Source organism: Lathyrus oleraceus, chromosome 7, assembly GCF_024323335.1.
Source record: "Lathyrus oleraceus cultivar Zhongwan6 chromosome 7, CAAS_Psat_ZW6_1.0, whole genome shotgun sequence".
In the NCBI taxonomy this organism is placed as follows: domain Eukaryota; kingdom Viridiplantae; phylum Streptophyta; class Magnoliopsida; order Fabales; family Fabaceae; genus Lathyrus; species Lathyrus oleraceus.
The window spans coordinates 452,927,120-452,950,492 of NC_066585.1; the positions used below are offsets into that span (position 1 = coordinate 452,927,120).

Genomic DNA, 23,373 nt, shown 5'->3' on the forward strand with positions numbered 1-23,373 from the left:
CTGATATTGTTCTCCAATATTTTTTTTATCTTTCTAGGATCTTTTATATAAATTAAATGTGTCACTCTTCAAGTATTAAATCATATCTCAACTCACAAAATAATTTTCAAAATCTCATCGTTTTCATCTTTTAAAAATCACATTGAAAATTTCCAAACCTTTTATAAAACCAAATATAATCGATTAGGAAGTTTGTACAATTGATTATAAAGTGAAATTTGGCCCGTAATCAAGTATGATAGTTGTGTAATCGATTATGTTTCTTATTTGGTAAACCTTTTCTTATTTGCTAGGTCTGAATCAATCATGGTCGTAGTCTAATCGATTATGGACCGAAACGGGTTTTTCCAATGTTTTCAAATTTGTCTTAATTTTTTACTATAAAATGAGGTCTTGTGCTCATTTCAAAATACACAAATTTTTAAAAAGACTTCTTATCACCTTCTCTCATTTCCGACCGACTCTTTCCATCAGTGGGATACCATCGACTCGAATTTCGACGATCACACGGTCCATAAATTGTATTTACTTCTAACTGGTGTGGAAAATAATTTTTTTCTAAAATATGACACTAAGAGGTCCGGTATCTACTTCACAGGCCACAATTCTCATTACTTCCAATAGAAAGAGTCATTTCCGACACACCCTTTCCATCACTGGGATAACACCGACTCAAATTTCGACGATCACACGGTCCATAAATTGTATTGCTTCTAACTGGTGGGAAATATCAGACGTGATTTTGGAATAAACCCATATAAAACCCAATGTATTTTTTTTTTTTAATTTCTCATCTCTTTATTTTCTTGTATTTATTTATTTGTTTATCTCTTATTCTTCTACACCTTTTTTTAATATCAAACATGAAATTTGCTAACTAAAAATTTACCACTCCAGATATCTATCTGTTGACCATGCTGAAAGAATGACCACTATGGATAAATGCTTGTAACCATTTTTGTGTCTTTAGGAAGCCATGAAAGCCACAAATTATAGTTTCATTTAAAATTGTTTGAGTTGATTTTTTGTGATACAAAGAAGAAAACAAATCGATGGATAATTTATGACTACTATGATCTAATGAGTTCAATTCAATTAAAGATGATGATTTAATCATTTTCAATTCGTCAATGAGTTAAGTGAGAGAATATTTCTAAATCATTTAACAATCTATATGACTTCATGTAATTAATATATTCACTTTAGATTAAAGATGATTTAATGTGATGGTTGATTAGTTTATTGATAATTAAAACTATTTTTTGAATTCAAAATATTAGATCTCTCCCTCTCTCTTCATAATGACACTAAGTAGTTATAAAAACCAATGAGAACTAAAAAAAGAACACATAGGGAGAAAATTGCTTAAGAGACTTTTGCTCTATAATAGAAAGTATCTTATTCACCATAAAAAATACAAGAAAAGGAAGAAAGAGAATTGAGATTTTTTTTTGCAAATAAACAACTAAGAATACTAAAGAAAATCAACATTATGAATCAAAATCCTAATGTTAAAAATCTTAAACATTTTTTACTAGCAAGGAATTGTTTTTATATATACAAAACCTATAAGCCACTTTTGTGATCTGGATTTTAACCTTTTAGGGTCTCAATAGTTCTTTAGATATCAAGACCTAAAAACTTTAATACACAACTAAAATTAAAGATATATAGCAGAACTCTAGGTGAAGAATAAAGAGGTAATTTCATGTTTAAATTCATGTTAGGTTTCATTAATTCATACCTGATTTCTCATAATATGTTTGTTTAACATTAATGCATGATGACTCTAGTACTAGTTATGAGATAGAAATTTTTTGTAACACCAGAAACACGCAATGAATTGGGAAAATCGAACCACACTAATAGACAATACTTTACTCGAAATGAAATATAAGATCCGTAAATCAAATGTAACAGCTAAAATATAGACCAGATACATTCGATAAAAAATCAGATACAGATGATGTATGATATCTATAACTACAACAACCAGATATGATATGATATGGTGGTTCAAGTGCTAGTAGTTTTTGTCAGAAACCTGCATATATCATCATCATGATGACATCAATTGATTATCCATATGAGATTCTTCCAAGGTATATGATTGTGTCATGATGCAAAGATAGATATATGAGGAAATTAAGTAGATTGAGATATTGGGAATCTACAATGACTTCATCAATGGAATAGTTTTTTTGTCCCATTTTGAGCTTTAATTCCTCCTCACTAATTAACTCAATTAAGCTAATAACAAAATTGATTTTAGATCTTTGAACAAAAAGAGGAAAGCTGAAAAGAACCTTAATTGAAAGAAGAAAAAAAACCCTATAATTTCACAAACAGCAAGAAAAACGAAACACTGATATAGCTGTTAGATCTTGTTCCTATGAATGCATTTCACAAAACTATTCAATTTCTTGATCTAATTTACAGAATAAATAAAAAACATTCATAGATTAGGGCATGGAAATTAAAGAGAAAGATATGAACATGCAGCCAACAACTAGGTGAAACTGCCACATGATCTGATCTTTTCCCCTACAAAAGGAGGCAAGTTAAGATCATGCTGGCAGCTTCAACTTGTTGTGGTGAATGATGGAAATTAAACAAAGAACAAGAACAAGTTTGTGAAGAAGATGAAGATGATGAAATATGAGAATTGAAGGGAAAGGTTTTATATCTAGGGTTTGGAAATTGGATTTGGATGAAGAAGAGATTAGGAAGAGGGACTATTATATATAGAAGAGTTGAAGGGAAAGAAAGAAAAATAGTGTTTTATTTATTTTAATTTTTGTATTGAAAATTATCTTTTTCTTTCTTTTTAACTTTTAATATTTGTTTTGTATAAGTAATAGAATATTAAGAATAAAATATTAAAAAGAAGAAGAAAAAAAAGTGGTCCCTATATTGAGATTGAGATTGAGATGCAAATTGAATATTGTCACGCCAAGATCATAACCATGCAGTTTAGAGAGAGAGAGATGGATAGTGAGTGTTTTTATATATATATATATATATATATATATATATTACAAAATACAAAAGACCATTAATAGCTTTTGAGCTAGATACAAAGGAAAGTGGGGAACCTTACCCTTACATGTTTTATCTCTCTAATTAATAAGAAAATAGTGATATGAATAAGTTTATAAATAGAGTGAAAGTTAGTTTATAGTTACTATTTAAAAAAAGATAGTAAATATTAAGAATTTAAAAGGTAAGAGTATTTTTTAGATGGAAAGTGATATCTTGAGCAAATTATCTAAAAAGTTAATTACTATACTAGTACAAATTTATGACTTGAGCTAATTATTTAAAGTATAAAAGAATGGTATCAATTTGAATGTACTTAATTAAAATTAATTTAAACTCATTTGATAAATACAAAAAAGTTATCTGAAGAATATTTTTATATTGAGTTTTTTTTTTAATGGCCAAATATTTATATTGATTTAACGGAATGTTATTGTGCCATTTTGAATACAAGTGAGTATACAATAACTTCAAAATAATATGGTGGTTTCATTGTTTATACTAATTTTCCTTTTTATTTTCACAAAAATATTTTCTAATAAAATAACAGTTTTTGTTTGATATAGGCCAATAAATTTTTAAAAAAAAAAAAACACCTTATCAGTAAAGCAAGTTATTTTTGAAATAACATTTATAATATTTATATCTGGATAATATTTTATGGAAATGCTTAAAATGAAGAAATACACTTTATAATGGTAAGCCTCTTATTTAATTATGGAGTGATATTTAACAAATGAAAGTACATTTGTTAGAAAAATTATAAAAAAATAAAAATCATTATAAAGTATATTTCTTCACTTTATAAGATAAATGGATTTTCATAAGCTATTTACTTGAAAATATATATTTTTAGGCATACAATTTTTATAAAAAAAACTAGAATCATAATTTAAAATAATATTTGTTTGTATATATGATATGAGCCAAATGAGAAGGGTAGGGGACCATTTGCATGGCAACATATATAGAAAATGCATTACTTGATACACATCATCAAAGCATGAATAAAAGAAAGAGCATCTCTTAACTCAACAACAATTTTAAGTAGCTTTATTTTTAACTCTTTTGTGAATTTTCTATTTGTCGAATACTTACTTCTGGTGAATAAGGTAGGTGACAGCTGCACATGTATACCATATAATAGAAACATTTGATACTATTGGTGATTAAGAAAATGACATGTTAGTTAGAAAATTAAATGATATATTGAAACTCTTTTTACTTGTTTTAGATAGAGCTAGTGACATGATAGATGTAAAGCATATATGTCATTATCTATTTTATAGATTGTTTGTTTTAAATGCTTACTATATACTTTTCTTTTAATAGTGGATGGTAGAAAGAAAAAAGAACAAGGTCATTTTTTTTATTTTTATATTTGGCTTCTAGAGATTAACTGCATCATGTATTATAAAGCATTGATTTGATTCTCACAAATTTGAGAAATAATTTAATACACTTGGCCCTTATTGATTGAAGTGATCAAATGATACCATACATCTCTATGTCTTGCCCTTCAATTTTAATTAAGTTTAGGGTTAAATATATTCTTCATCATAAAATCTTTCAATTTCTTTTTTATTTCTCCATTAAAAGAAATTGTAATATATAGTTCTTACAAAAGTATTGTTAAAGCAAATTTAACTTTTATTATTCTCTCAAAATAAATAGTACATTTTTAAAATTATTTCTTCCTACAATACAATTTTAGGTTTTATCTTCCAATAATATTCTTTAATTAATACTCGTAATTAATTGTTTTTAATCATTTTTTATTAATTATAATTAAAATATATTAATAATCAATAATGATAATTTGGTAAAATTACTTTTGTCTTTCTTTAACTTATTATATTTTTTTAATATGTATAAAAATGTTAAATATGACATCTATTTAAGATGACAGAAGTATTAAATTAACACATATTTTTGAATGATTTTTAATAAATATATTTAAAATATTAAAAAAATGCACATAAATAATAATTCATTTCTTGCTAGTGTGATGAACGGGAGGATATTTTGTCCAGCGTAAATTTTACTAGAGAGGAAGCAGTGTATATCATTTCCTGGTTAATTTGGAGACATTTCAATTTTATTTCTTTTTACAAAAGTTCCGAATGCGATCATCAAAGAGTTAATTAAGATTTAAAGAGTTTTTCTTTGGGGTGGAGGGGAGGAGAAGAAGAAAATTGATTGAGTAAGTTGGGAGACGATTTGTTTGTCGGAGAAGGAAGGGGGCGCAGTATTAAGCATTGCAGAAATTTTAATCTCTCTATTTTATGCAAGTGGAAGTGAAGAATTTTGAACTAAGATAATGCTATTTCGTATAACCTTCTTTCTTGTAGGTACAACAATATTAGAAGAATCATGCTTACTGATCCTTGTCCTCTGTTGGGTAATAAAGCTTCGGTTTGGTGGAAAGATATTTGTGCAGTATGAGCGTCGACGAATCATGTTAGTTAGTTTATTGATTTTATTGTTTGTAAACTCGGAAATGACAAGTTTATTGATTTTTGGCATGACAAATGGTTTGGGGTTGTTCTGCTTTGTAGGATTTTGTTTCTCTTTTTCAGATTGTTGATCCTGACAGGTCCTATGTGGTATAAAACTGTTTATGGGCGTTCGATGATTGGAAATGGATCGTGGCTTTGCAACCCGATCCGCTTCAGCAGCAGGAAGCAATGCTGGTGGAAAATCTGAGGGCGTTGCTGCAGTCGGTTCAGGTGGATTGGGGGTTGCCCGATCGTTGGGTGTGGTGGAGAAATCCTGCCGGGTTTTTGATAAAAACTACTATGATGGGATTGCAGAATTTTGTAATTGGGAGCGTTAAGCATCTTGTGGTGGACAAAGGCTCCAAGTGATATTTTGGATTTTTGGTTGGAGGTTGGATATGAATCGACTCCCTACTAGAAAAAATTTAGAGATGCGTGGAGTTTTGTGTGGTCTTCTTAATTTGGTGTATCCTTTATGTGGTGGCGAAAGTGAGGATTCAAACCATCTTTTTGGAGGTTCCACAGTTTCAGAGGTTTGGTGGATTCAAGCAATTGATTAGCTTCATATTATTATGCCTTTAGAGACATTGTCTCTGATTGATCGTATTCTTGCGCTAGAGGTGGCGGTTAAAGAAAGGTTTAAGGTGGAATCCAAGTGGATTTCCGGGTTAGCTATTTGTTGGACTATTTGGGCTTGTAGAAACTCTATTTTTTCTTATGGTGGTTCGTTGGTTAAGTTTGACGGGTTGGGGATGATCAAACTTTTGTTGTGGAATGGTTTATTGCGGTGCTAAAATTGGGCTGTAATTTATCTTGGTCGGAGTGGTGTGTCACTCTAGCATCGGGTTTGATTTAGTTAGCTTTGGGCGTTCATGATTTGTATTTTTTACCGTTGTATCGGTCGTTGTTGGGTTATGCACCCCTTGTGCCATTTAATCTATTTGCTTATAAATATTTTTAGAGACATATAGGTTTAATATTGATTTCAATTTTCGTTACTTTTTTTTTCTATTGTTTTCTGGCGTCTAAAAAATCAATATTCAATTCATTATGTATTAAAAAAGTTATAATATATATTATTAAAATTGGAAATCAAATATCGAGGTTATGTGGAGAAAATTTTATAATGTTCTAAAAATATATGCAAAATATGATTCAAATATATATTGATATAACAATAATATAAAATTGAGAAAAATACCCCTTTCTCTCTCTAAAATTATTTTTCCTGTAATCTCTTTAACTAAGTCGCATCTCTTTTTCTCCAAATTCAAACTTCTGGTGACCTGATGTAGCCTATGGTGATGGTGGTGTAACGTCTCTCAGGCTCCTCTACCCTTCACCTTTTCTAGCTTGGTGTGTTTTCGGCCCTGCACTGGTGGTCCTTTTAGAAACCCCTCTCTATTCCGGAGGTTTGATTTTATTCGCTTGTTTTGTTTCACAGACAGTTTGGTTCCAGTGACGATTGGTCTCACCGGTTCTTAACTCTCGCTCGTTGCTTTTGTTGAATGTAATTCAACATTCAAGATTGTTTTAAGTTTTAGTTTTCATTTCATTTGTATTTGAGTTTGCATTTCATTTACACTTAAATTTGGGTGAATGTATGTAAATCCAAAGTTAGTTACATTTGTAACAAAATTCTTAATTTGAGATTTGAAGAAAGTTAGTTACAGTTCTCTCTCTCTCTCTGTGTGTGTGTGTGTGTGTGTGTGTGTGTGTGTGTGTGTGTATGTGTGTGTGTGTGTGTGTGTGCTGTGTGTGTCTCTCTCTCTCCTCAATTCTATGCAATTCTTTGATTGTTCTTCATCATCTTCTTCTTGTGCTTCATAGGAGTTTAGTGTTAACTCCAATAAATTGGTATCTATATCTCCGGTTCTAATTCACGGGAAACACGAGTGTACATGAGGAGTGTGATTGATTTCATTCCTCAAATTCGCGTTGAAATGAAGATTGAAATCGAATAGAATCACATATCTTGATTCTTAGGGTTTGGGAAACACGAGTGTTGGTGAGAACTGAGTGATTTGTATAGGAATAAAAATGAACCTAGGAAATTGAATAAAAGCTTCTAGTATTTGACGGAAAGTGTAACACCCCGATAAAATAAGATAATTATTTAAATTGAGTTAATAATATATTTATTAATTTAATTAAATAATTGGAATTATTATTATTATTGGGATTATTTTTATTGTTATTATTGGAATAAAAGTAGAAATCAGTAAAAAGGTTCCATTTGGTAAAAAGAGTTATTTTCACGTGAAAAGGGAAAAGAGGCAGAAAAGTGGAAAAAGACAAAGAGAGCCAGAGAACAAGGGTTGAAGAGAGGAAGAGCTTGAAGCTTAAAGATTCGCCGGATTAACTCAGGTAAGGGGGGTTTATCGTCGATTAATGGGTATTATGGGATAATATGTCATGGGTAGTGATAAACCATTGATTTACATCTGATTGGAATAATTATGCTGAAAATTGTGAACTTTTGGGATGAACGAATCTGGATTAAAATTGAAGGAAATTCGTAGGAATTAGATGCAATAGTGTTAGAAATTGTGAGATCGAATAGGTTATGATTCGTGTTAGATGATATGAACGATTATTGTGAAAAATTGGACTGTGGAAGGTTGAATTGGATAGATCTCGTAGCAGAGAAAGCCATAGCAGATCTGGAAGTCTGGGTTCTGGTCATACGCGTATGGCACTAGGCAATACGCGTATGAGATGGCATGGTACGCGTATGGCACTAGGCAATACGCGTATGGATGAGGAAGATGATGTTTTGAACGTGAAAATTGTCTCTGTTGGTACGCGTATGAGGATGTGGTACGCGTAGCATACGCGTATGGGCATGGGCAATACGCGTATGGACTTGGTCAGACGTGGGCAATACGCGTATGGGCATAGGCAATACGCGTATGGGCAGATTTGTGATTTTCCTGAACTGTTGTTGTGCAGTTTTTGGTTGTTTAGGCTGAGTGATGTACTTAGCTGAGGTATGATGTTGTAGGGATCATTTCCCGTGGTTTTAAGTAGTATAGGTATTAGTAGAGTGTGCTGATACTATGATTGATTATGTGGCATGATATGATATGCATGTGTAATGAATGTGTTGATGATATGTGATGGTATACATGATGTTGTGAATGTATGCATTGTGAATAGACTGTTTTATGGCTTAGAGTGTGAGCATATGTCTATTCTTGAATTGTTGTTGATGTTGCATTGCTAGGTGATTAGCATGCATATGTGGCCTTTATGGTGGTAGCTAATTCCCATGGTGAGGAATTAGTGATGTTAGTCATTTTGGACTGTTGTTGATGTTTGCATGCTAGGTGATTTAGCGTGTATAGCATGGCCCTTTGGGGGTGGTAGCTAATTCCCATGGTGAGGAATTAGTGATGTGAGTCACTATGTCTCAAATGAGTGGGACTAGTGAGCTTGGTAGCCGTACCTGGATTTGGTCGGTGAGGTTGAACTATATGTTCACGAATAGTCGGTACCGCATGCATGGAGTCTCATTGCATAATATATGTATGTATGGCGTATAATATGAATGGATGGATTCCAATATTATACGTGTGTTTTATGGTTGTTTGAGTTTGAGTATGATGATGGTGATGATTATGAGTTGATATTGCCGTTGCTGAATATGTGTAATCTGATTAGGGTAATGATATGTGTTATATTACTTAGCATTACATGATATTTTATAATGCTTATTATATCGATTGAAGGACTCACCCTTACAACTATGTTTTCAGGTAACGAGCAGTGATTGAATAGAAGCTAGTCCTGGGAGTCTAGTGTAGTCCTTAGTGGGTCATGCTCTGGTAGATGTAACATCGGGATGGGATGTTTTATTATGTTTTCTTTTGGTTGTTGAACAACTTTACATGTAATGTAGTACATGATTTGAATGTTGTTATTTTGTATCCGCTGCGAATTATGCAAAAGTGTCTTATTTTGATTAAATAAATGAGCATGACAGGATATATTGATGATTGGTGTGAAATGATTGTGTGACACCCTTCAGGGCATAATTACTCTGATTGATATTTTTATTATTTTAATTAAATATTTGGGGTATTTTAGAAGGGTGTTACATTAGTGGTATCAGAGCATAGTCGGTCGAGTCGAGTCGTAATCATTCTGTTTCCCCTGTACGGGATAGGTGTTGTGTAACCCTATCAGTACTTATTGTTTTAGCTTGTTGGGTTTTCAGAGTAGAGATGGCTGGAAGAGGCAGAGATGATGCTGCGATTGCTGAGGCTCTGGGTATGCTAGATGGAGTACTTGGAGGGAATCCGAATGTTGTGGGAATGGGAACTGCTCGTCAACTGAGTGAATTCCAGAAGAACAATCCTCCAATGTTCAAGGGAGCATACGATCCAGATGGCGCTCAGAAGTGGTTGAAGGAAATCGAGAGGATCTTCCGAGTAACTGAGTGTGCCGATAGCCAAAGGGTCAGGTTCGGTACGCATATGCTGTCTGAGGAAGCAGATGATTGGTGGGTTGCTACCCGCACTGAGTTGGAATCTGCTGGGAATGTTGAGATCACTTGGGCAGTGTTCAGAGAGAGATTCCTGAGGAAGTATTTTCCAGAGGATGTCAGAGGAAAGAAAGAGATAGAATTCTTGGAATTGAAACAGGGTAACAGGTCTGTTACTGAGTATGCTGCTAAGTTCACAGAGCTGTCAAAGTATTATACTCCCTATAACGAGGCTGCTGGGGAATTTTCGAAATGTGTGAAGTTTGAGAACGGGTTGCGTCCCGAGATCAAACAGGCTATTGGGTATCAGCGGATTAGAGTGTTTTCTGATTTGGTTGACTGTTGCAGGATTTTTGAACAGGATACCAAGGCCAGAGCGGAGAGCTATCAGCAGAGGGTTGATAGGAAAGGCAAGAATCAGAATGATCGTGGAAAACCGTATGCAGCTGGCAAAGGTTTCCAGAGACAGAGTGGGATGAAGAGGCCTAGTGGGGGAGACTCCAGTGCCCCTGCTAAGTGTTACAGATGTGGTCAGGCTGGACACCGTTTCCATGAGTGTACCAGTGCTGAGAAGAAGTGTTTCAAGTGTGGCAAGGGTGGTCACTTGGCTGCAGAGTGCCGGTTGAAGACTATGACTTGTTTCAGCTGTGGAGAGGTGGGTCATATCAGTCCGCAGTGTCCTAAGCCGAAGAAAGAGAATCAGTCGGGAGGCAAGGTCTTTGCTTTATCGGGTTCTGAGACTGCTGCAGATGATCGGTTGATCCGAGGTACGTGTTATATTAATGGCTTTCCTCTTGTAGCTATTATTGACACAGGTGCGACTCATTCCTTTATATCTTTGGATTGTGCTGTGAAACTTAAGTTAGAGATATCTGAGATGCTTGGAAGTATGGTGATTGATACTCCTGCGAAGGGTTCAGTGACTACTACTTCAGTCTGTTTAAATTGTCCTTTGAGTATTTTTGGTAGAGACTTTGGGATGGACCTAGTGTGTCTTCCACTAGTGCAGATCGATGTTATCTTGGGTATGAACTGGTTGATGTTTAACCGAGTCTATATCAATTGTTTTGATAAGACTGTGATTTTTCCTGAGATGGAGGAAGAAAAGAGTTTGTTTCTATCTGCAAGGCAGGTGAATGAGGCAGTAGCAGATGGGGCAGAGTTGTTTATGCTGTTAGCGACTTTGGAGGCTAAAGATAAACTGGCGATTTGTGATCTAGCCGTGGTGTGTGATTTTCCTGATGTGTTTCCGGAAGAAGTGAATGAATTACCACCAGAGCGTGAAGTTGAGTTCTCGATTGATTTGGTACCTGGTACTAGGCCGATATCGATGGCTCCGTACCGTATGTCTACTGTTGAGTTAACTGAATTGAAGAGTCAGTTGGAAGATCTGTTGGATAAGAAATTTATTCGTCCGAGTGTGTCACCGTGGGGTGCACCAGTGTTATTGGTTAAGAAGAAAGAAGGTACTATGAGGTTGTGTGTGGACTACAGGCAACTGAATAAAGTGATGATCAAGAATCGGTATCCTTTGCCGAGGATTGATGATTTGATGGATCAGTTGGTTGGTGCGAGTGTGTTCAGCAAGATAGATTTGAGGTCGGGATATCATCAGATACGTGTGAAAACTGAGGATATTCAGAAGACTGCTTTCAGAATAAGGTATGGACATTATGAGTATTCTGTAATGCCTTTTGGTGTGACTAATGCGCCTGGAGTATTTATGGAGTATATGAATAGGATTTTCCATCCGTACCTAGACAAGTTTGTTGTGGTGTTTATTGATGACATTTTGGTGTATTCGAAATCTGAAGAAGAGCATGCTGAGCATTTGAGAGTGGTTTTAGGAGTTCTACGAGAAAAGAAGTTATTTGCTAAACTGTCTAAGTGTGAATTTTGGTTAGAAGAGGTTAGTTTTCTTGGACATGTGATTTCAAGAGGTGGTGTTGCTGTTGATCCTTCTAAGATAGAAGCGGTATCTAAGTGGGAAGCTCCGAAGTCAGTTTCTGAGATAAGGAGTTTTCTTGGACTTGCAGGTTATTATAGGAAATTCATTGAGGGATTTTCTAAGTTGGCATTACCGTTGACGATGTTGACCAGAAAGGGGCAAGCGTTTGTTTGGGACTCAAAGTGTGAAGAAGGTTTTCAAGAGTTAAAGAGAAGGTTAACTACTGCTCCTATTTTGATATTACCAAGTCCGTCAGAACTATTTGAGGTTTTCTGTGATGCTTCATTGTTGGGTTTGGGTGGTGTGTTGATGCAGAATAAGCAGGTTATAGCTTATGCTTCGAGACAACTGAGGGTTCATGAGAGGAACTACCCGACACACGATTTAGAGTTGGCAGCCGTGGTATTTGTTCTGAAGTTATGGAGACATTACTTGTACGGGTCAAGATTTGAGGTTTTCAGTGACCATAAAAGTTTAAAGTATTTGTTTGATCAGAAAGAGCTGAATATGAGACAGAGGAGATGGTTAGAGTTTCTGAAGGATTATGACTTTGGTTTGAATTACCATCCGGGTAAAGCAAACGTAGTGGCTGATGCATTGAGTCGGAAATCATTGCATATGTCTATGTTAATGGTTAAGGAATTGGATTTAATTGAGCAGTTTAGAGACTTGAGTTTGGTGTGTGAGAGTACTCACAATAGTGTTAAATTGGGAATGTTGAAGTTAACGAGTGGTATTCTGGATGAGATTAGAGAGGGTCAGAAATCCGATGTGCTTTTGGTTGATAAGTTGACTTTAGTGAATCAAGGTCAAGGTGGTGAATTCAGAGTTGATGAGAATGGTGTTTTGAGATTTGGTAATCGGGTGTGTATTCCGGATGTTATCGAACTTAAGAAGAGTATTCTTGAGGAAGGACATCGTAGTGGCCTGAGTATTCATCCTGGAGCTACGAAGATGTATCATGATTTGAAAAAGTTATTTTGGTGGCCGGGAATGAAAAGAGAAATTGTGAGTTTTGTTTATTCCTGTTTGACTTGTCAGAAGTCAAAGATTGAGCATCAGAAGCCGTCTGGGCTAATGCAACCGTTGGCTATTCCAGAGTGGAAGTGGGATAGTATCAGTATGGATTTTGTTTCTGGTTTACCAGGACAATTAAGAATTTTGAAGCTATTTGGGTGATTGTTGACAGATTGACGAAATCGGCTCATTTCATTCCGATCAGAATGGATTATCCGTTAGAGAGATTAGCTGAGTTGTATATTGAGAAGATTGTAAGTTTGCATGGTATTCCGTCAAGTATTGTTTCGGACAGAGATCCTAGATTTACATCGAAGTTCTGGGAAGGTTTGCAGAGGGCTTTGGGAACTAAACTGAGATTGAGTTCTGCATATCATCCGCAGACTGATGGTCAGACTGAGAGGACGATTCAGTCACTGGAGGATCTTTTGAGGGCTTGTGTTTTGGAAAAAGGAGGTGCTTGGGATTGTTACTTACCTTTGATTGAGTTTACCTACAGCAATAGTTTTCATTCGAGGATTGGTATGGCACCATTTGAAGCTTTGTATGGTAGGAGATGTCGGACACCTTTATGTTGGTATGAGTCCGGTGAGAGTGCTGTGGTTGGACCGGAGATTGTTCAGCAAACTACGGAAAAGATTAAGATGATTCAGGAGAAGATGAGGATTGCTCAGAGTCGTCAGAAGAGTTATCACGACAAGAGAAGGAAGTCACTTGAGTTTCAAGAGGGAGATCATGTGTTTCTTCGTGTTACTCCGATAACTGGGGTTGGTCGAGCTTTGAAGTCGAAGAAGTTGACACCTCGATTTATTGGTCCTTATCAGATTTTGGAGAGGATAGGGGAGGTAGCCTATCGTATCGCTTTACCGCCGTCACTTGCGAATTTGCATGAGGTTTTTCATGTGTCTCAGTTGAGGAGGTACATTCATGATCCGTCGCATGTGGTCCAAGTAGATGATGTTCAGGTGAGAGATAACCTGACTGTTGAAACATCACCTATGAGGATCGAGGATCGAGAGTTGAAGCAGTTGCGGGGTAAAGAGATTGCTTTGGTAAAGGTAGCTTGGGGCGGACCAGCAGGTGGCAATGTGACTTGGGAACTTGAGAGTCAGATGAAGGAGTCTTATCCTGAGTTATTCGCTTGAGGTATGTTTTCGAGGACGAAAACTCTTTTAGTGGGGGAGAGTTGTAACACCCCGATAAAATAAGATAATTATTTAAATTGAGTTAATAATATATTTATTAATTTAATTAAATAATTGGAATTATTATTATTATTGGGATTATTTTTATTGTTGTTATTGGAATAAAAGTAGAAATCAGTAAAAAGGTTCCATTTGGTAAAAAGAGTTATTTTCACGTGAAAAGGGAAAAGAGGCAGAAAAGTGGAAAAAGGCAAAGAGAGCCAGAGAACAAGGGTTGAAGAGAGGAAGAGCTTGAAGCTTAAAGATTCGCCGGATTAACTCAGGTAAGGGGGGTTTATCGTCGATTAATGGGTATTATGGGATAATATGTCATGGGTAGTGATAAACCATTGATTTACATCTGATTGGAATAATTATGCTGAAAATTGTGAACTTTTGGGATGAACGAATCTGGATTAAAATTGAAGGAAATTCGTAGGAATTAGATGCAATAGTGTTAGAAATTGTGAGATCGAATAGGTTATGATTCGTGTTAGATGATATGAACGATTATTGTGAAAAATTGGACTGTGGAAGGTTGAATTGGATAGATCTCGTAGCAGAGAAAGCCATAGCAGATCTGGAAGTCTGGGTTCTGGTCATACGCGTATGGCACTAGGCAATACGCGTATGAGATGGCATGGTACGCGTATGGCACTAGGCAATACGCGTATGGATGAGGAAGATGATGTTTTGAACGTGAAAATTGTCTCTGTTGGTACGCGTATGAGGATGTGGTACGCGTAGCATACGCGTATGGGCATGGGCAATACGCGTATGGACTTGGTCAGACGTGGGCAATACGCGTATGGGCATAGGCAATACGCGTATGGGCAGATTTGTGATTTTCCTGAACTGTTGTTGTGCAGTTTTTGGTTGTTTAGGCTGAGTGATGTACTTAGCTGAGGTATGATGTTGTAGGGATCATTTCCCGTGGTTTTAAGTAGTATAGGTATTAGTAGAGTGTGCTGATACTATGATTGATTATGTGGCATGATATGATATGCATGTGTAATGAATGTGTTGATGATATGTGATGGTATACATGATGTTGTGAATGTATGCATTGTGAATAGACTGTTTTATGGCTTAGAGTGTGAGCATATGTCTATTCTTGAATTGTTGTTGATGTTGCATTGCTAGGTGATTAGCATGCATATGTGGCCTTTATGGTGGTAGCTAATTCCCATGGTGAGGAATTAGTGATGTTAGTCATTTTGGACTGTTGTTGATGTTTGCATGCTAGGTGATTTAGCGTGTATAGCATGGCCCTTTGGGGGTGGTAGCTAATTCCCATGGTGAGGAATTAGTGATGTGAGTCACTATGTCTCAAATGAGTGGGACTAGTGAGCTTGGTAGCCGTACCTGGATTTGGTCGGTGAGGTTGAACTATATGTTCACGAATAGTCGGTACCGCATGCATGGAGTCTCATTGCATAATATATGTATGTATGGCGTATAATATGAATGGATGGATTCCAATATTATACGTGTGTTTTATGGTTGTTTGAGTTTGAGTATGATGATGGTGATGATTATGAGTTGATATTGCCGTTGCTGAATATGTGTAATCTGATTAGGGTAATGATATGTGTTATATTACTTAGCATTACATGATATTTTATAATGCTTATTATATCGATTGAAGGACTCACCCTTACAACTATGTTTTCAGGTAACGAGCAGTGATTGAATAGAAGCTAGTCCTGGGAGTCTAGTGTAGTCCTTAGTGGGTCATGCTCTGGTAGATGTAACATCGGGATGGGATGTTTTATTATGTTTTCTTTTGGTTGTTGAACAACTTTACATGTAATGTAGTACATGATTTGAATGTTGTTATTTTGTATCCGCTGCGAATTATGCAAAAGTGTCTTATTTTGATTAAATAAATGAGCATGACAGGATATATTGATGATTGGTGTGAAATGATTGTGTGACACCCTTCAGGGCATAATTACTCTGATTGATATTTTTATTATTTTAATTAAATATTTGGGGTATTTTAGAAGGGTGTTACAGAAAGAATTGGAATTGGTGGTTGATTCATATGCGTGTGTTGTTTGGCGCTCAAGATATTCTTGATCTCGTCAATGACGGTTACACGCCGGTTGCAGAAAATGAAATAGAAGTGCAAAGATATATGCAACGTGAAACGAGGAAGAATGATCAGAAGGTGTTGTTATATATCCATCACTGTATGGATATGAAGGTGTTTGAAAAGATTGTTTATTCGACGAAGGCGAAGTGGGTTACACTTGTGTGGTGCTATGGTGGTGACACATCAGTGAAAAACATAAAGTTACAGTCCCTATACAAGAAATATGAGAATCTTAGCATGAAGAACAATGAGAAGGTTCCTGATTACATCTCCAAAGTGATTGTGCTCACGAATGAGATGAAGTCTTGTGGAGCAACACTCTTTGAACAAGTAATAATTGACAATGTACTTAGATCACTTACTCCTTAGTTTGATTACATAGTTGTAGCCATAGAATATTCTAAAGACACCAACACCGTGAGGATTGAAGAGCTTCAAAGTAGTTTAGAGGCATAAGATTTGCGTCTGACTGAAAGAAACTCTGAAAGGGAGACAGAACAGGCTTTGAAAGCTCATACTCTGAAAGCTTCTTTTATAAAAAAAGCAAAAGCGATTATGGATAGAGAACAAGTAAAAGTATGGTGGTGATGGTGTTCAGAAGTCAGAACTCTCCAACTCAGATGAGAAGAAACATAAGAATGTTCATAAGGGAAAGGAGAAGTTTGATAAGAGAAAGGTTCAGTGCTACAGTTGCAACAAGTTTGGCCATTTTGTTGATGATTGTTGGTCAAACAAGGATAGCAAGGGTGAAGAAGCCATCATATCCATAGGAGATTTTGATGATGAACCTATGTTATTGATGGAATCTGAGAATGTAAGTGTAACAATGGTAGACTGGTGGTATATGGACATTGGCTGCTCAAATCACCTAACTAGAAACAAGCAATGGATGGTTGATTTTGACTCTGGTAGAAAGACTAACATTAGATGTGTTGATGACGAGTATCTAAATACTGAAGGATTGGGAAATGTTAGAGTTAAATTGAACAATGGAAAAAATGTACTAATTAAGGATGTATGGTATGTTCGTGGCATGAAAATAAAACTGATGGGTATAGATCAGCCGATTGAAAAAGGTTTTTCAGTAACTATGAAGGACAATATCTTGAAGTTGTATGACTGTAATCAAAACCTGATTATGCAGTATAAATTGGGAAGAAACGGGATATTTAAGGTGAATGTTGCAACATAAGACACTTAATTCCTTAATGTAAGAAGTATTGAAGGGGAAAATGAGTTGTAGCACAAGAGATTAGGCATCTAGACTACAGAAGCTTAAGGCATCTGAATTCAAAGATCTAGTACATGAGATTCCGAAGATTGTGGCACCAGAGAAATCATGTGATATATGCATGAGAGGCAAATAACCAAGATTCTCATTCTCGTCATAAATGCCTCCAAGATCAACTCATGCTTTGGGTGTGGTACATTCTGATGTATGTGGACCATTTGAGGTACCTTTACTTAGAGGAAACAAGTACTTTTTATCATTTTTGGACGAGTTCACACGAATGACATGGGTAGCACTCATAAAGTTCAAACATGAGGTGTTTGTTGAGTTCATGAAGTTCAAAGTGAAGGCTGGAAATCAAAGTGGACAGAGGTTGAAGATCCTCAAAGCCGATGATGGAGGTGATTTCAACTCAACAGAGTTTAAGAAATTTTGTGAGGAACATGGTATTTAGCATGAGGTGACTTCTCCATACACTCCACAACATAATGGTCTTCGTGAAAGGAGAAATATAGCTTTGCCTGACATGACAAGGAGCATGCTGAAGGAGAAGAATCGACCTCATACATTGTCGGGTGAAGCAATTTCCACGCTACCATATGTGCTCAATAAATGTCCAATAAATAAGTTAAAGGAAGTAGTTCCCATTGAGAAGTGGACTGGAAGAAAGCCAATTGTTATCCATTTCAAGGTGTTTGGTTTTGTATGTTACAAACATATACCATATTCTACTAGAAGAATATTGGATGACATAAGCAAAGTCGTGTTTCTTATATGTTATCACTATACAGGTTCATATAAGCTCTTTTGCCCAATCTCCAAGAAAGTTGCAGTCAACAAAAATGTCGTAGTAAAAGAATCAGAAATATGGTATTGGAGCAAATCTTAATCCAACTCTAGTGCAGTGTCAATACTAGAGTCTGATTCTGCCTCTAAAGGAGATTCTACCTCTGAAGGCGATGCTGACTTTGAAGAAGAGTCTGAATCTGAAGATGAATTTGACTCTGATGAGTCTAACTCTAAAGGTGACTTTGATTCTGAAGGATGGCCTGAATCTGAAGATGATCCAGCCTCTGAAGCAGAGGAATTCCTCTAAAGGTTGAGCTTCTGAAGGTGGTCTTGCTTCTTAAGGCAAACTTGCATAGTTATAGAGGCCATAAAAAATTAGAAATATACCAAGGATACTTGTAAACTTTGAATTGTTGCATGATATTAAGGTTGACTCTGAAGGGGGGGTCACATAGAGTGCCATGATGGTGGACTCTGAACCTGTTAGCATTAATGACACACTCAAGAAGAAGGTGCGGGTGAATTCCATGAGGGAAGATCTCGAGGCAATCGAAAGAAACAAGACATGGGAATTGACTATTCTGCCTCAGAACAAGAAAGCCATCAATTTGTGATATGGTTTTTCAAGATAAAGCGGAAGCCATATGGCTCAATTACAGAGTATGAAACAATGTTAGTATCTAGAGGATTCCTACAAAAGTCTAGTTTATACTACTTTGAAGTGTTTGCACCTGTAGCGAGACATGAAACCATAAGATTGGTTACTATTATAGTTGCAAATAGAAATTGGCCTCTTATACATTTAGATGTAAAGTCAGCTTTTCTAAATGGTTCATTGCAAGAAGAATTTTATGCGTAATAACCTCTTGGATTTGTGAAAAAGAACAAATAAGGGATGATGTACAAGCTGCATAAAGCCTTTTAAGGGTTTAAACAAGACCTAAGGGCTTGGAATCTGAAAAATTGATTCATTTTTCAAGCATCTAGAATTCAAAATATGTGAAATAGACTGAGATGTGTATGTGTAACATACTTCTGATGGCAATTTGATTTTGGTGTGACTTTATGTAGATGACATACTTCTGATGGTGAGTTATACTTCTGAGATAAACAAGTTGAATAAGGTGTTGATGAATACCTTTGATATGACTGACCTTAAAAACATGGTATATTTTCTAGGGATGGAGATTCTCCATTCTGAAAAGGGAATCATTATGCACCAACTGAAGTATGAGCTTGAGCTGCTGAAGATATTTGAGTTGATGAATTGTAAGTCAGCAATCACAAGTGTAACACCCTTATAAACCGCACCTATAATTAACGGAATTAATTAAACAATCACCAACACAAGGGTGTCACACTTCATAAAAGATAAGATATCATGCCCCGTAACACGGGTTACAACTAACAAATTAACTTGTCATCGTATGCTCACCTTCATTTAGGTATCATCGCAGCAGAATTCAACATCAACATTCAAAGAAGGTAGAAAAGCATACAACATTTAGTCTTAAACTTCAATTTTAAAAACATCATAAAGAGTCATAAATAGTTCAACTCAACAACTTAAAATATTCAACATAATATGATTCATCATAAAACATTATAATTTAATCCAAACATTCGACCCCAACCCGATGTTACATGATCATAGTAGAATTCCACTACATAACGACAACTAATGGAAGTCACTACAAAGCTGCCTTCAATTTAATTCAATAGGGTCTACTCCTGGGTATCTGTACGATGCCCACGTAGAGGCAAGATTCAAACAGAAGGGGTGATAAATTACAATCAATTATAAAAGGCATAACATGAAAGATAGATTGCACTCAACATAATCATTCACAACAACATATTGTAATTCTCACATCCAAATCATCATCAACATGATACATAACAACTTCTCAATTATCATCAACATCATGCACAACCAATACAAATGCAACACTTATACAATGGACTCGACGCCGACTCGACATGCATGTGGTACCAAATATGAACACTCAGGTTCATTTCACTCGATGATCCCCACCATATGATTGATTCCCTCTTGGAAATGGAGCACACCAAAATCGCTACCATCACCATAAATAACGCTTCAGTAATCACCCATAATAGGAATTAGCTACTCGCACCCGATCCATCTGTTGGTGTAAGCTCTAGAGGCCAATACTTTTGGTACTTCTATCGAATTATTTATTAATAAAAAAAGGATTTTTCTTTATTATGTTTGTTTAATAAAGTCCCTAGAATAGCTAGTCCGTTTAATGTATCAAGTATGACTTAATCATGAGGTCAAATTAAACATAAGGATATTATTCTTAAAGTATCCGTAGTCGAGCTTTATTGTGAAATGGGATAACATTAAAGCATTAAGATTATTATGTATATAGACTGATGATCACATCTCATGGATCATGGATAAGGAGTTATCAAGTCTTAAACATAGGTATGAATATTAAGAGTAATATTTATACTGGATTGACCCGCTATGAGAATACTATATAGAATGTTATGCAAAGTGTCATAAGTTATTCTCATGGTGATAATGGTGTATACCACACTTCGATCTGAAACCACTATGGACCCTAGATGTAGAGCCGAGTGCCTTATTATTGATCAAACATTGTCCGTAACTGGATGACCATAAAGAAAGTTGATGGGTACTCCACGAAGCATGCTAAGGGACATAAGTGACCTAGATGGAATTTGCCCATCCTGCGTAACATGATAAATGTCTATGGGCCCAATATTGAACTGGACAAGGATGACACGGTCTATGCCTTGTGTTCAATATAGACATAAGGGAAAATGGTAATTGTACACATAAGTATTATCACAAAAGGATTTGTCAGATCATATGACATTTTCATGTCTTGGGTAGCAGTGATGTATTGCTAGATACCGCTCACTGTTTATTATGTTAAATACATGATTTAATATAATTTCCAATGTCACGAAAACCTACAGGATCACACACAAAAGAGATGCTTATAAGAAGCATACCGATGATGCCAATGAAACTGCTTGTCTCATGCTAGCTACCATGAACTCAGAGTTGCAAAAGCAACATGAGAACATGGCAGCGTTCGATATGATCGAACACTTGAAGATGCTCTATCAAGAGCAAGCAAGGCATGAAAGGTTTGAAGTTTCAAAAGCCCCTTTTCAAGGAAAGTTAGCTGAGGGAGCCCCTGTAGGTCCCCATGTGCTCAAGATGATTGGGTATGTGGAAAACCTTGAGAGGTTGGGTTTTCCCCTTGGAAAGGAACTTGCGACTGATTTGATCTTGCAATCATTTCCAGATAGATTCAGTCAATTTGTCCTAAATTTCAATATGAATGATATGGACAAATCTCTTCCTGAACTGCTAGCCATGTTAAGAACTGCTGAGCAGAATCTGAAGTTAAAAGGGAAGCCCATTCTGATGATCGGAAATGGAAAGAGACAGAACAAAAGACCCACCAAGCAGGGTGATAAAGGGAAAGGCAAGGAAGTTGCCAAACCCAAACCCCCTGTTGCTGCTTTGAAGCCTAGTGGAGGCATAGCAAAGGAAGGCACCTGCTTTCATTGCGGTAAGACCGGACACTGGAAGAGAAACTGCCCAAAGTACCTGGAAGATAAGAAGAATGGAGTAGAGACTTCAACTTCAGGTATTTTTGTGATTGAAATTAGTTTATCTACTTCTGCATCATGGGTATTCGATACTGGATGCGGTTCTCACATTTGTACCAATGTGCAGGGGCTAAAAAGGAGTAGAGATTTGGCAAACGGTGAAGTTGACCTACGAGTTGGCAATGGAGCAAAGGTTGCTGCTTTAGCCGTAGGAACTTATGTATTGAATTTACCTAGTGGTTTAATAATTCAGTTAGAGAACTGTTATTATGTACCTGCAATTAGCAGGAATATTATTTCCGTTTCTTGTTTGGACAAGTTTGTTTTTTCATTTATAATAAAGAACAATTGTTGCTCAATTTATTTGAATGATATATTCTATGCTACTGCACAAATGAACAATGGACTACATGTCCTTGATCTTGAAATGCCTATTTATAACATTAATACTAAAAGGATGAAACCTAATGAGTTAAATCCAACTTACCTTTGGCATTGTCGATTAGGCCACATAAATGAGAAACGCATTTCCAAACTCCATAAAGATGGACTCTTGGACTCTTTTGATTATGAATCATATGAGACATGCAGATCTTGTTTAATTGGAAAGATGACAAAGTCTCCATTCACAGGAAAAGGTGAAAGAGCTAATGATCTTTTGACCCTCATACATACTGATGTATGTGGACCACTGAACATACCAGCCAGAGGAGGTTTTCAGTACTTCATCACATTTACTGATGATTTCAGTAGATATGGTTATGTGTATTTAATGAAACACAAATCAGAGTCCTTTGAAAAGTTCAAGGAATTCAAGAATGAAGTACAAAACCAACTAGGTAAGAATATTAAAACTCTTCGATCAGATCGAGGTGGTGAGTATTTAAGCCTAGAGTTTGATGACCATCTGAAAGAGTGTGGGATCCTATCCGAACTTACTCCTCCCGGAACACCCCAATGGAATGGTGTATCTGAGAGAAGAAATCGAACCCTGTTAGACATGGTCCGATCCATTATGAGTCAGGCCGATCTTCCAAACTCCTTTTGGGGACATGCATTATTGACAGCAGCTTACACACTTAACCGTGTTCCATCCAAAAAGGTTGAGAAGACACCATATGAGATATGGAGTGGTAAGAAACCACATATGTCTTACATGAAGATTTGGGGTTGCGAAGTTTATGTGAAACGAAAAATTTAAACTAAGCTTGAGCCAAAATCTGACAAATGCTTATTTGTGGGGTATCCTAAAGAAATAAGAGGGTATTACTTCTACAATCCTTCTGAGGGCGAAGTGTTTGTCGATGGAACTGGAGTTTTCCTAGAAAAGGATTTTATTTCCAAAGGAATCAGTGGGAGGAAAGTAGAGCTTGAAGAAATTCAAGAATCACAAAACATTGATACACCTATGGAGGAATTATAGCAGGAAACACAAGTAGTTGTGGAAGAGCAACCTGCTCAAGTA

General features: G+C 35.9%; 1 protein-coding gene across 1 annotated transcript; it reads left to right on the forward strand.

Moving 5' to 3' along the window:
• The first annotated feature begins 5,680 nt into the window (after positions 1–5,680).
• Positions 5,681–17,462, forward strand: LOC127104322 (uncharacterized). The gene is made up of 3 exons (XM_051041509.1): positions 5,681–5,858; positions 16,182–16,600; positions 16,869–17,462. The coding sequence occupies exons 1-3, from the start codon at positions 5,681–5,683 to the stop codon at positions 17,460–17,462; spliced, it is 1,191 nt and encodes a 396-aa protein (XP_050897466.1).
• The last annotated feature ends 5,911 nt before the right edge of the window (positions 17,463–23,373 follow it).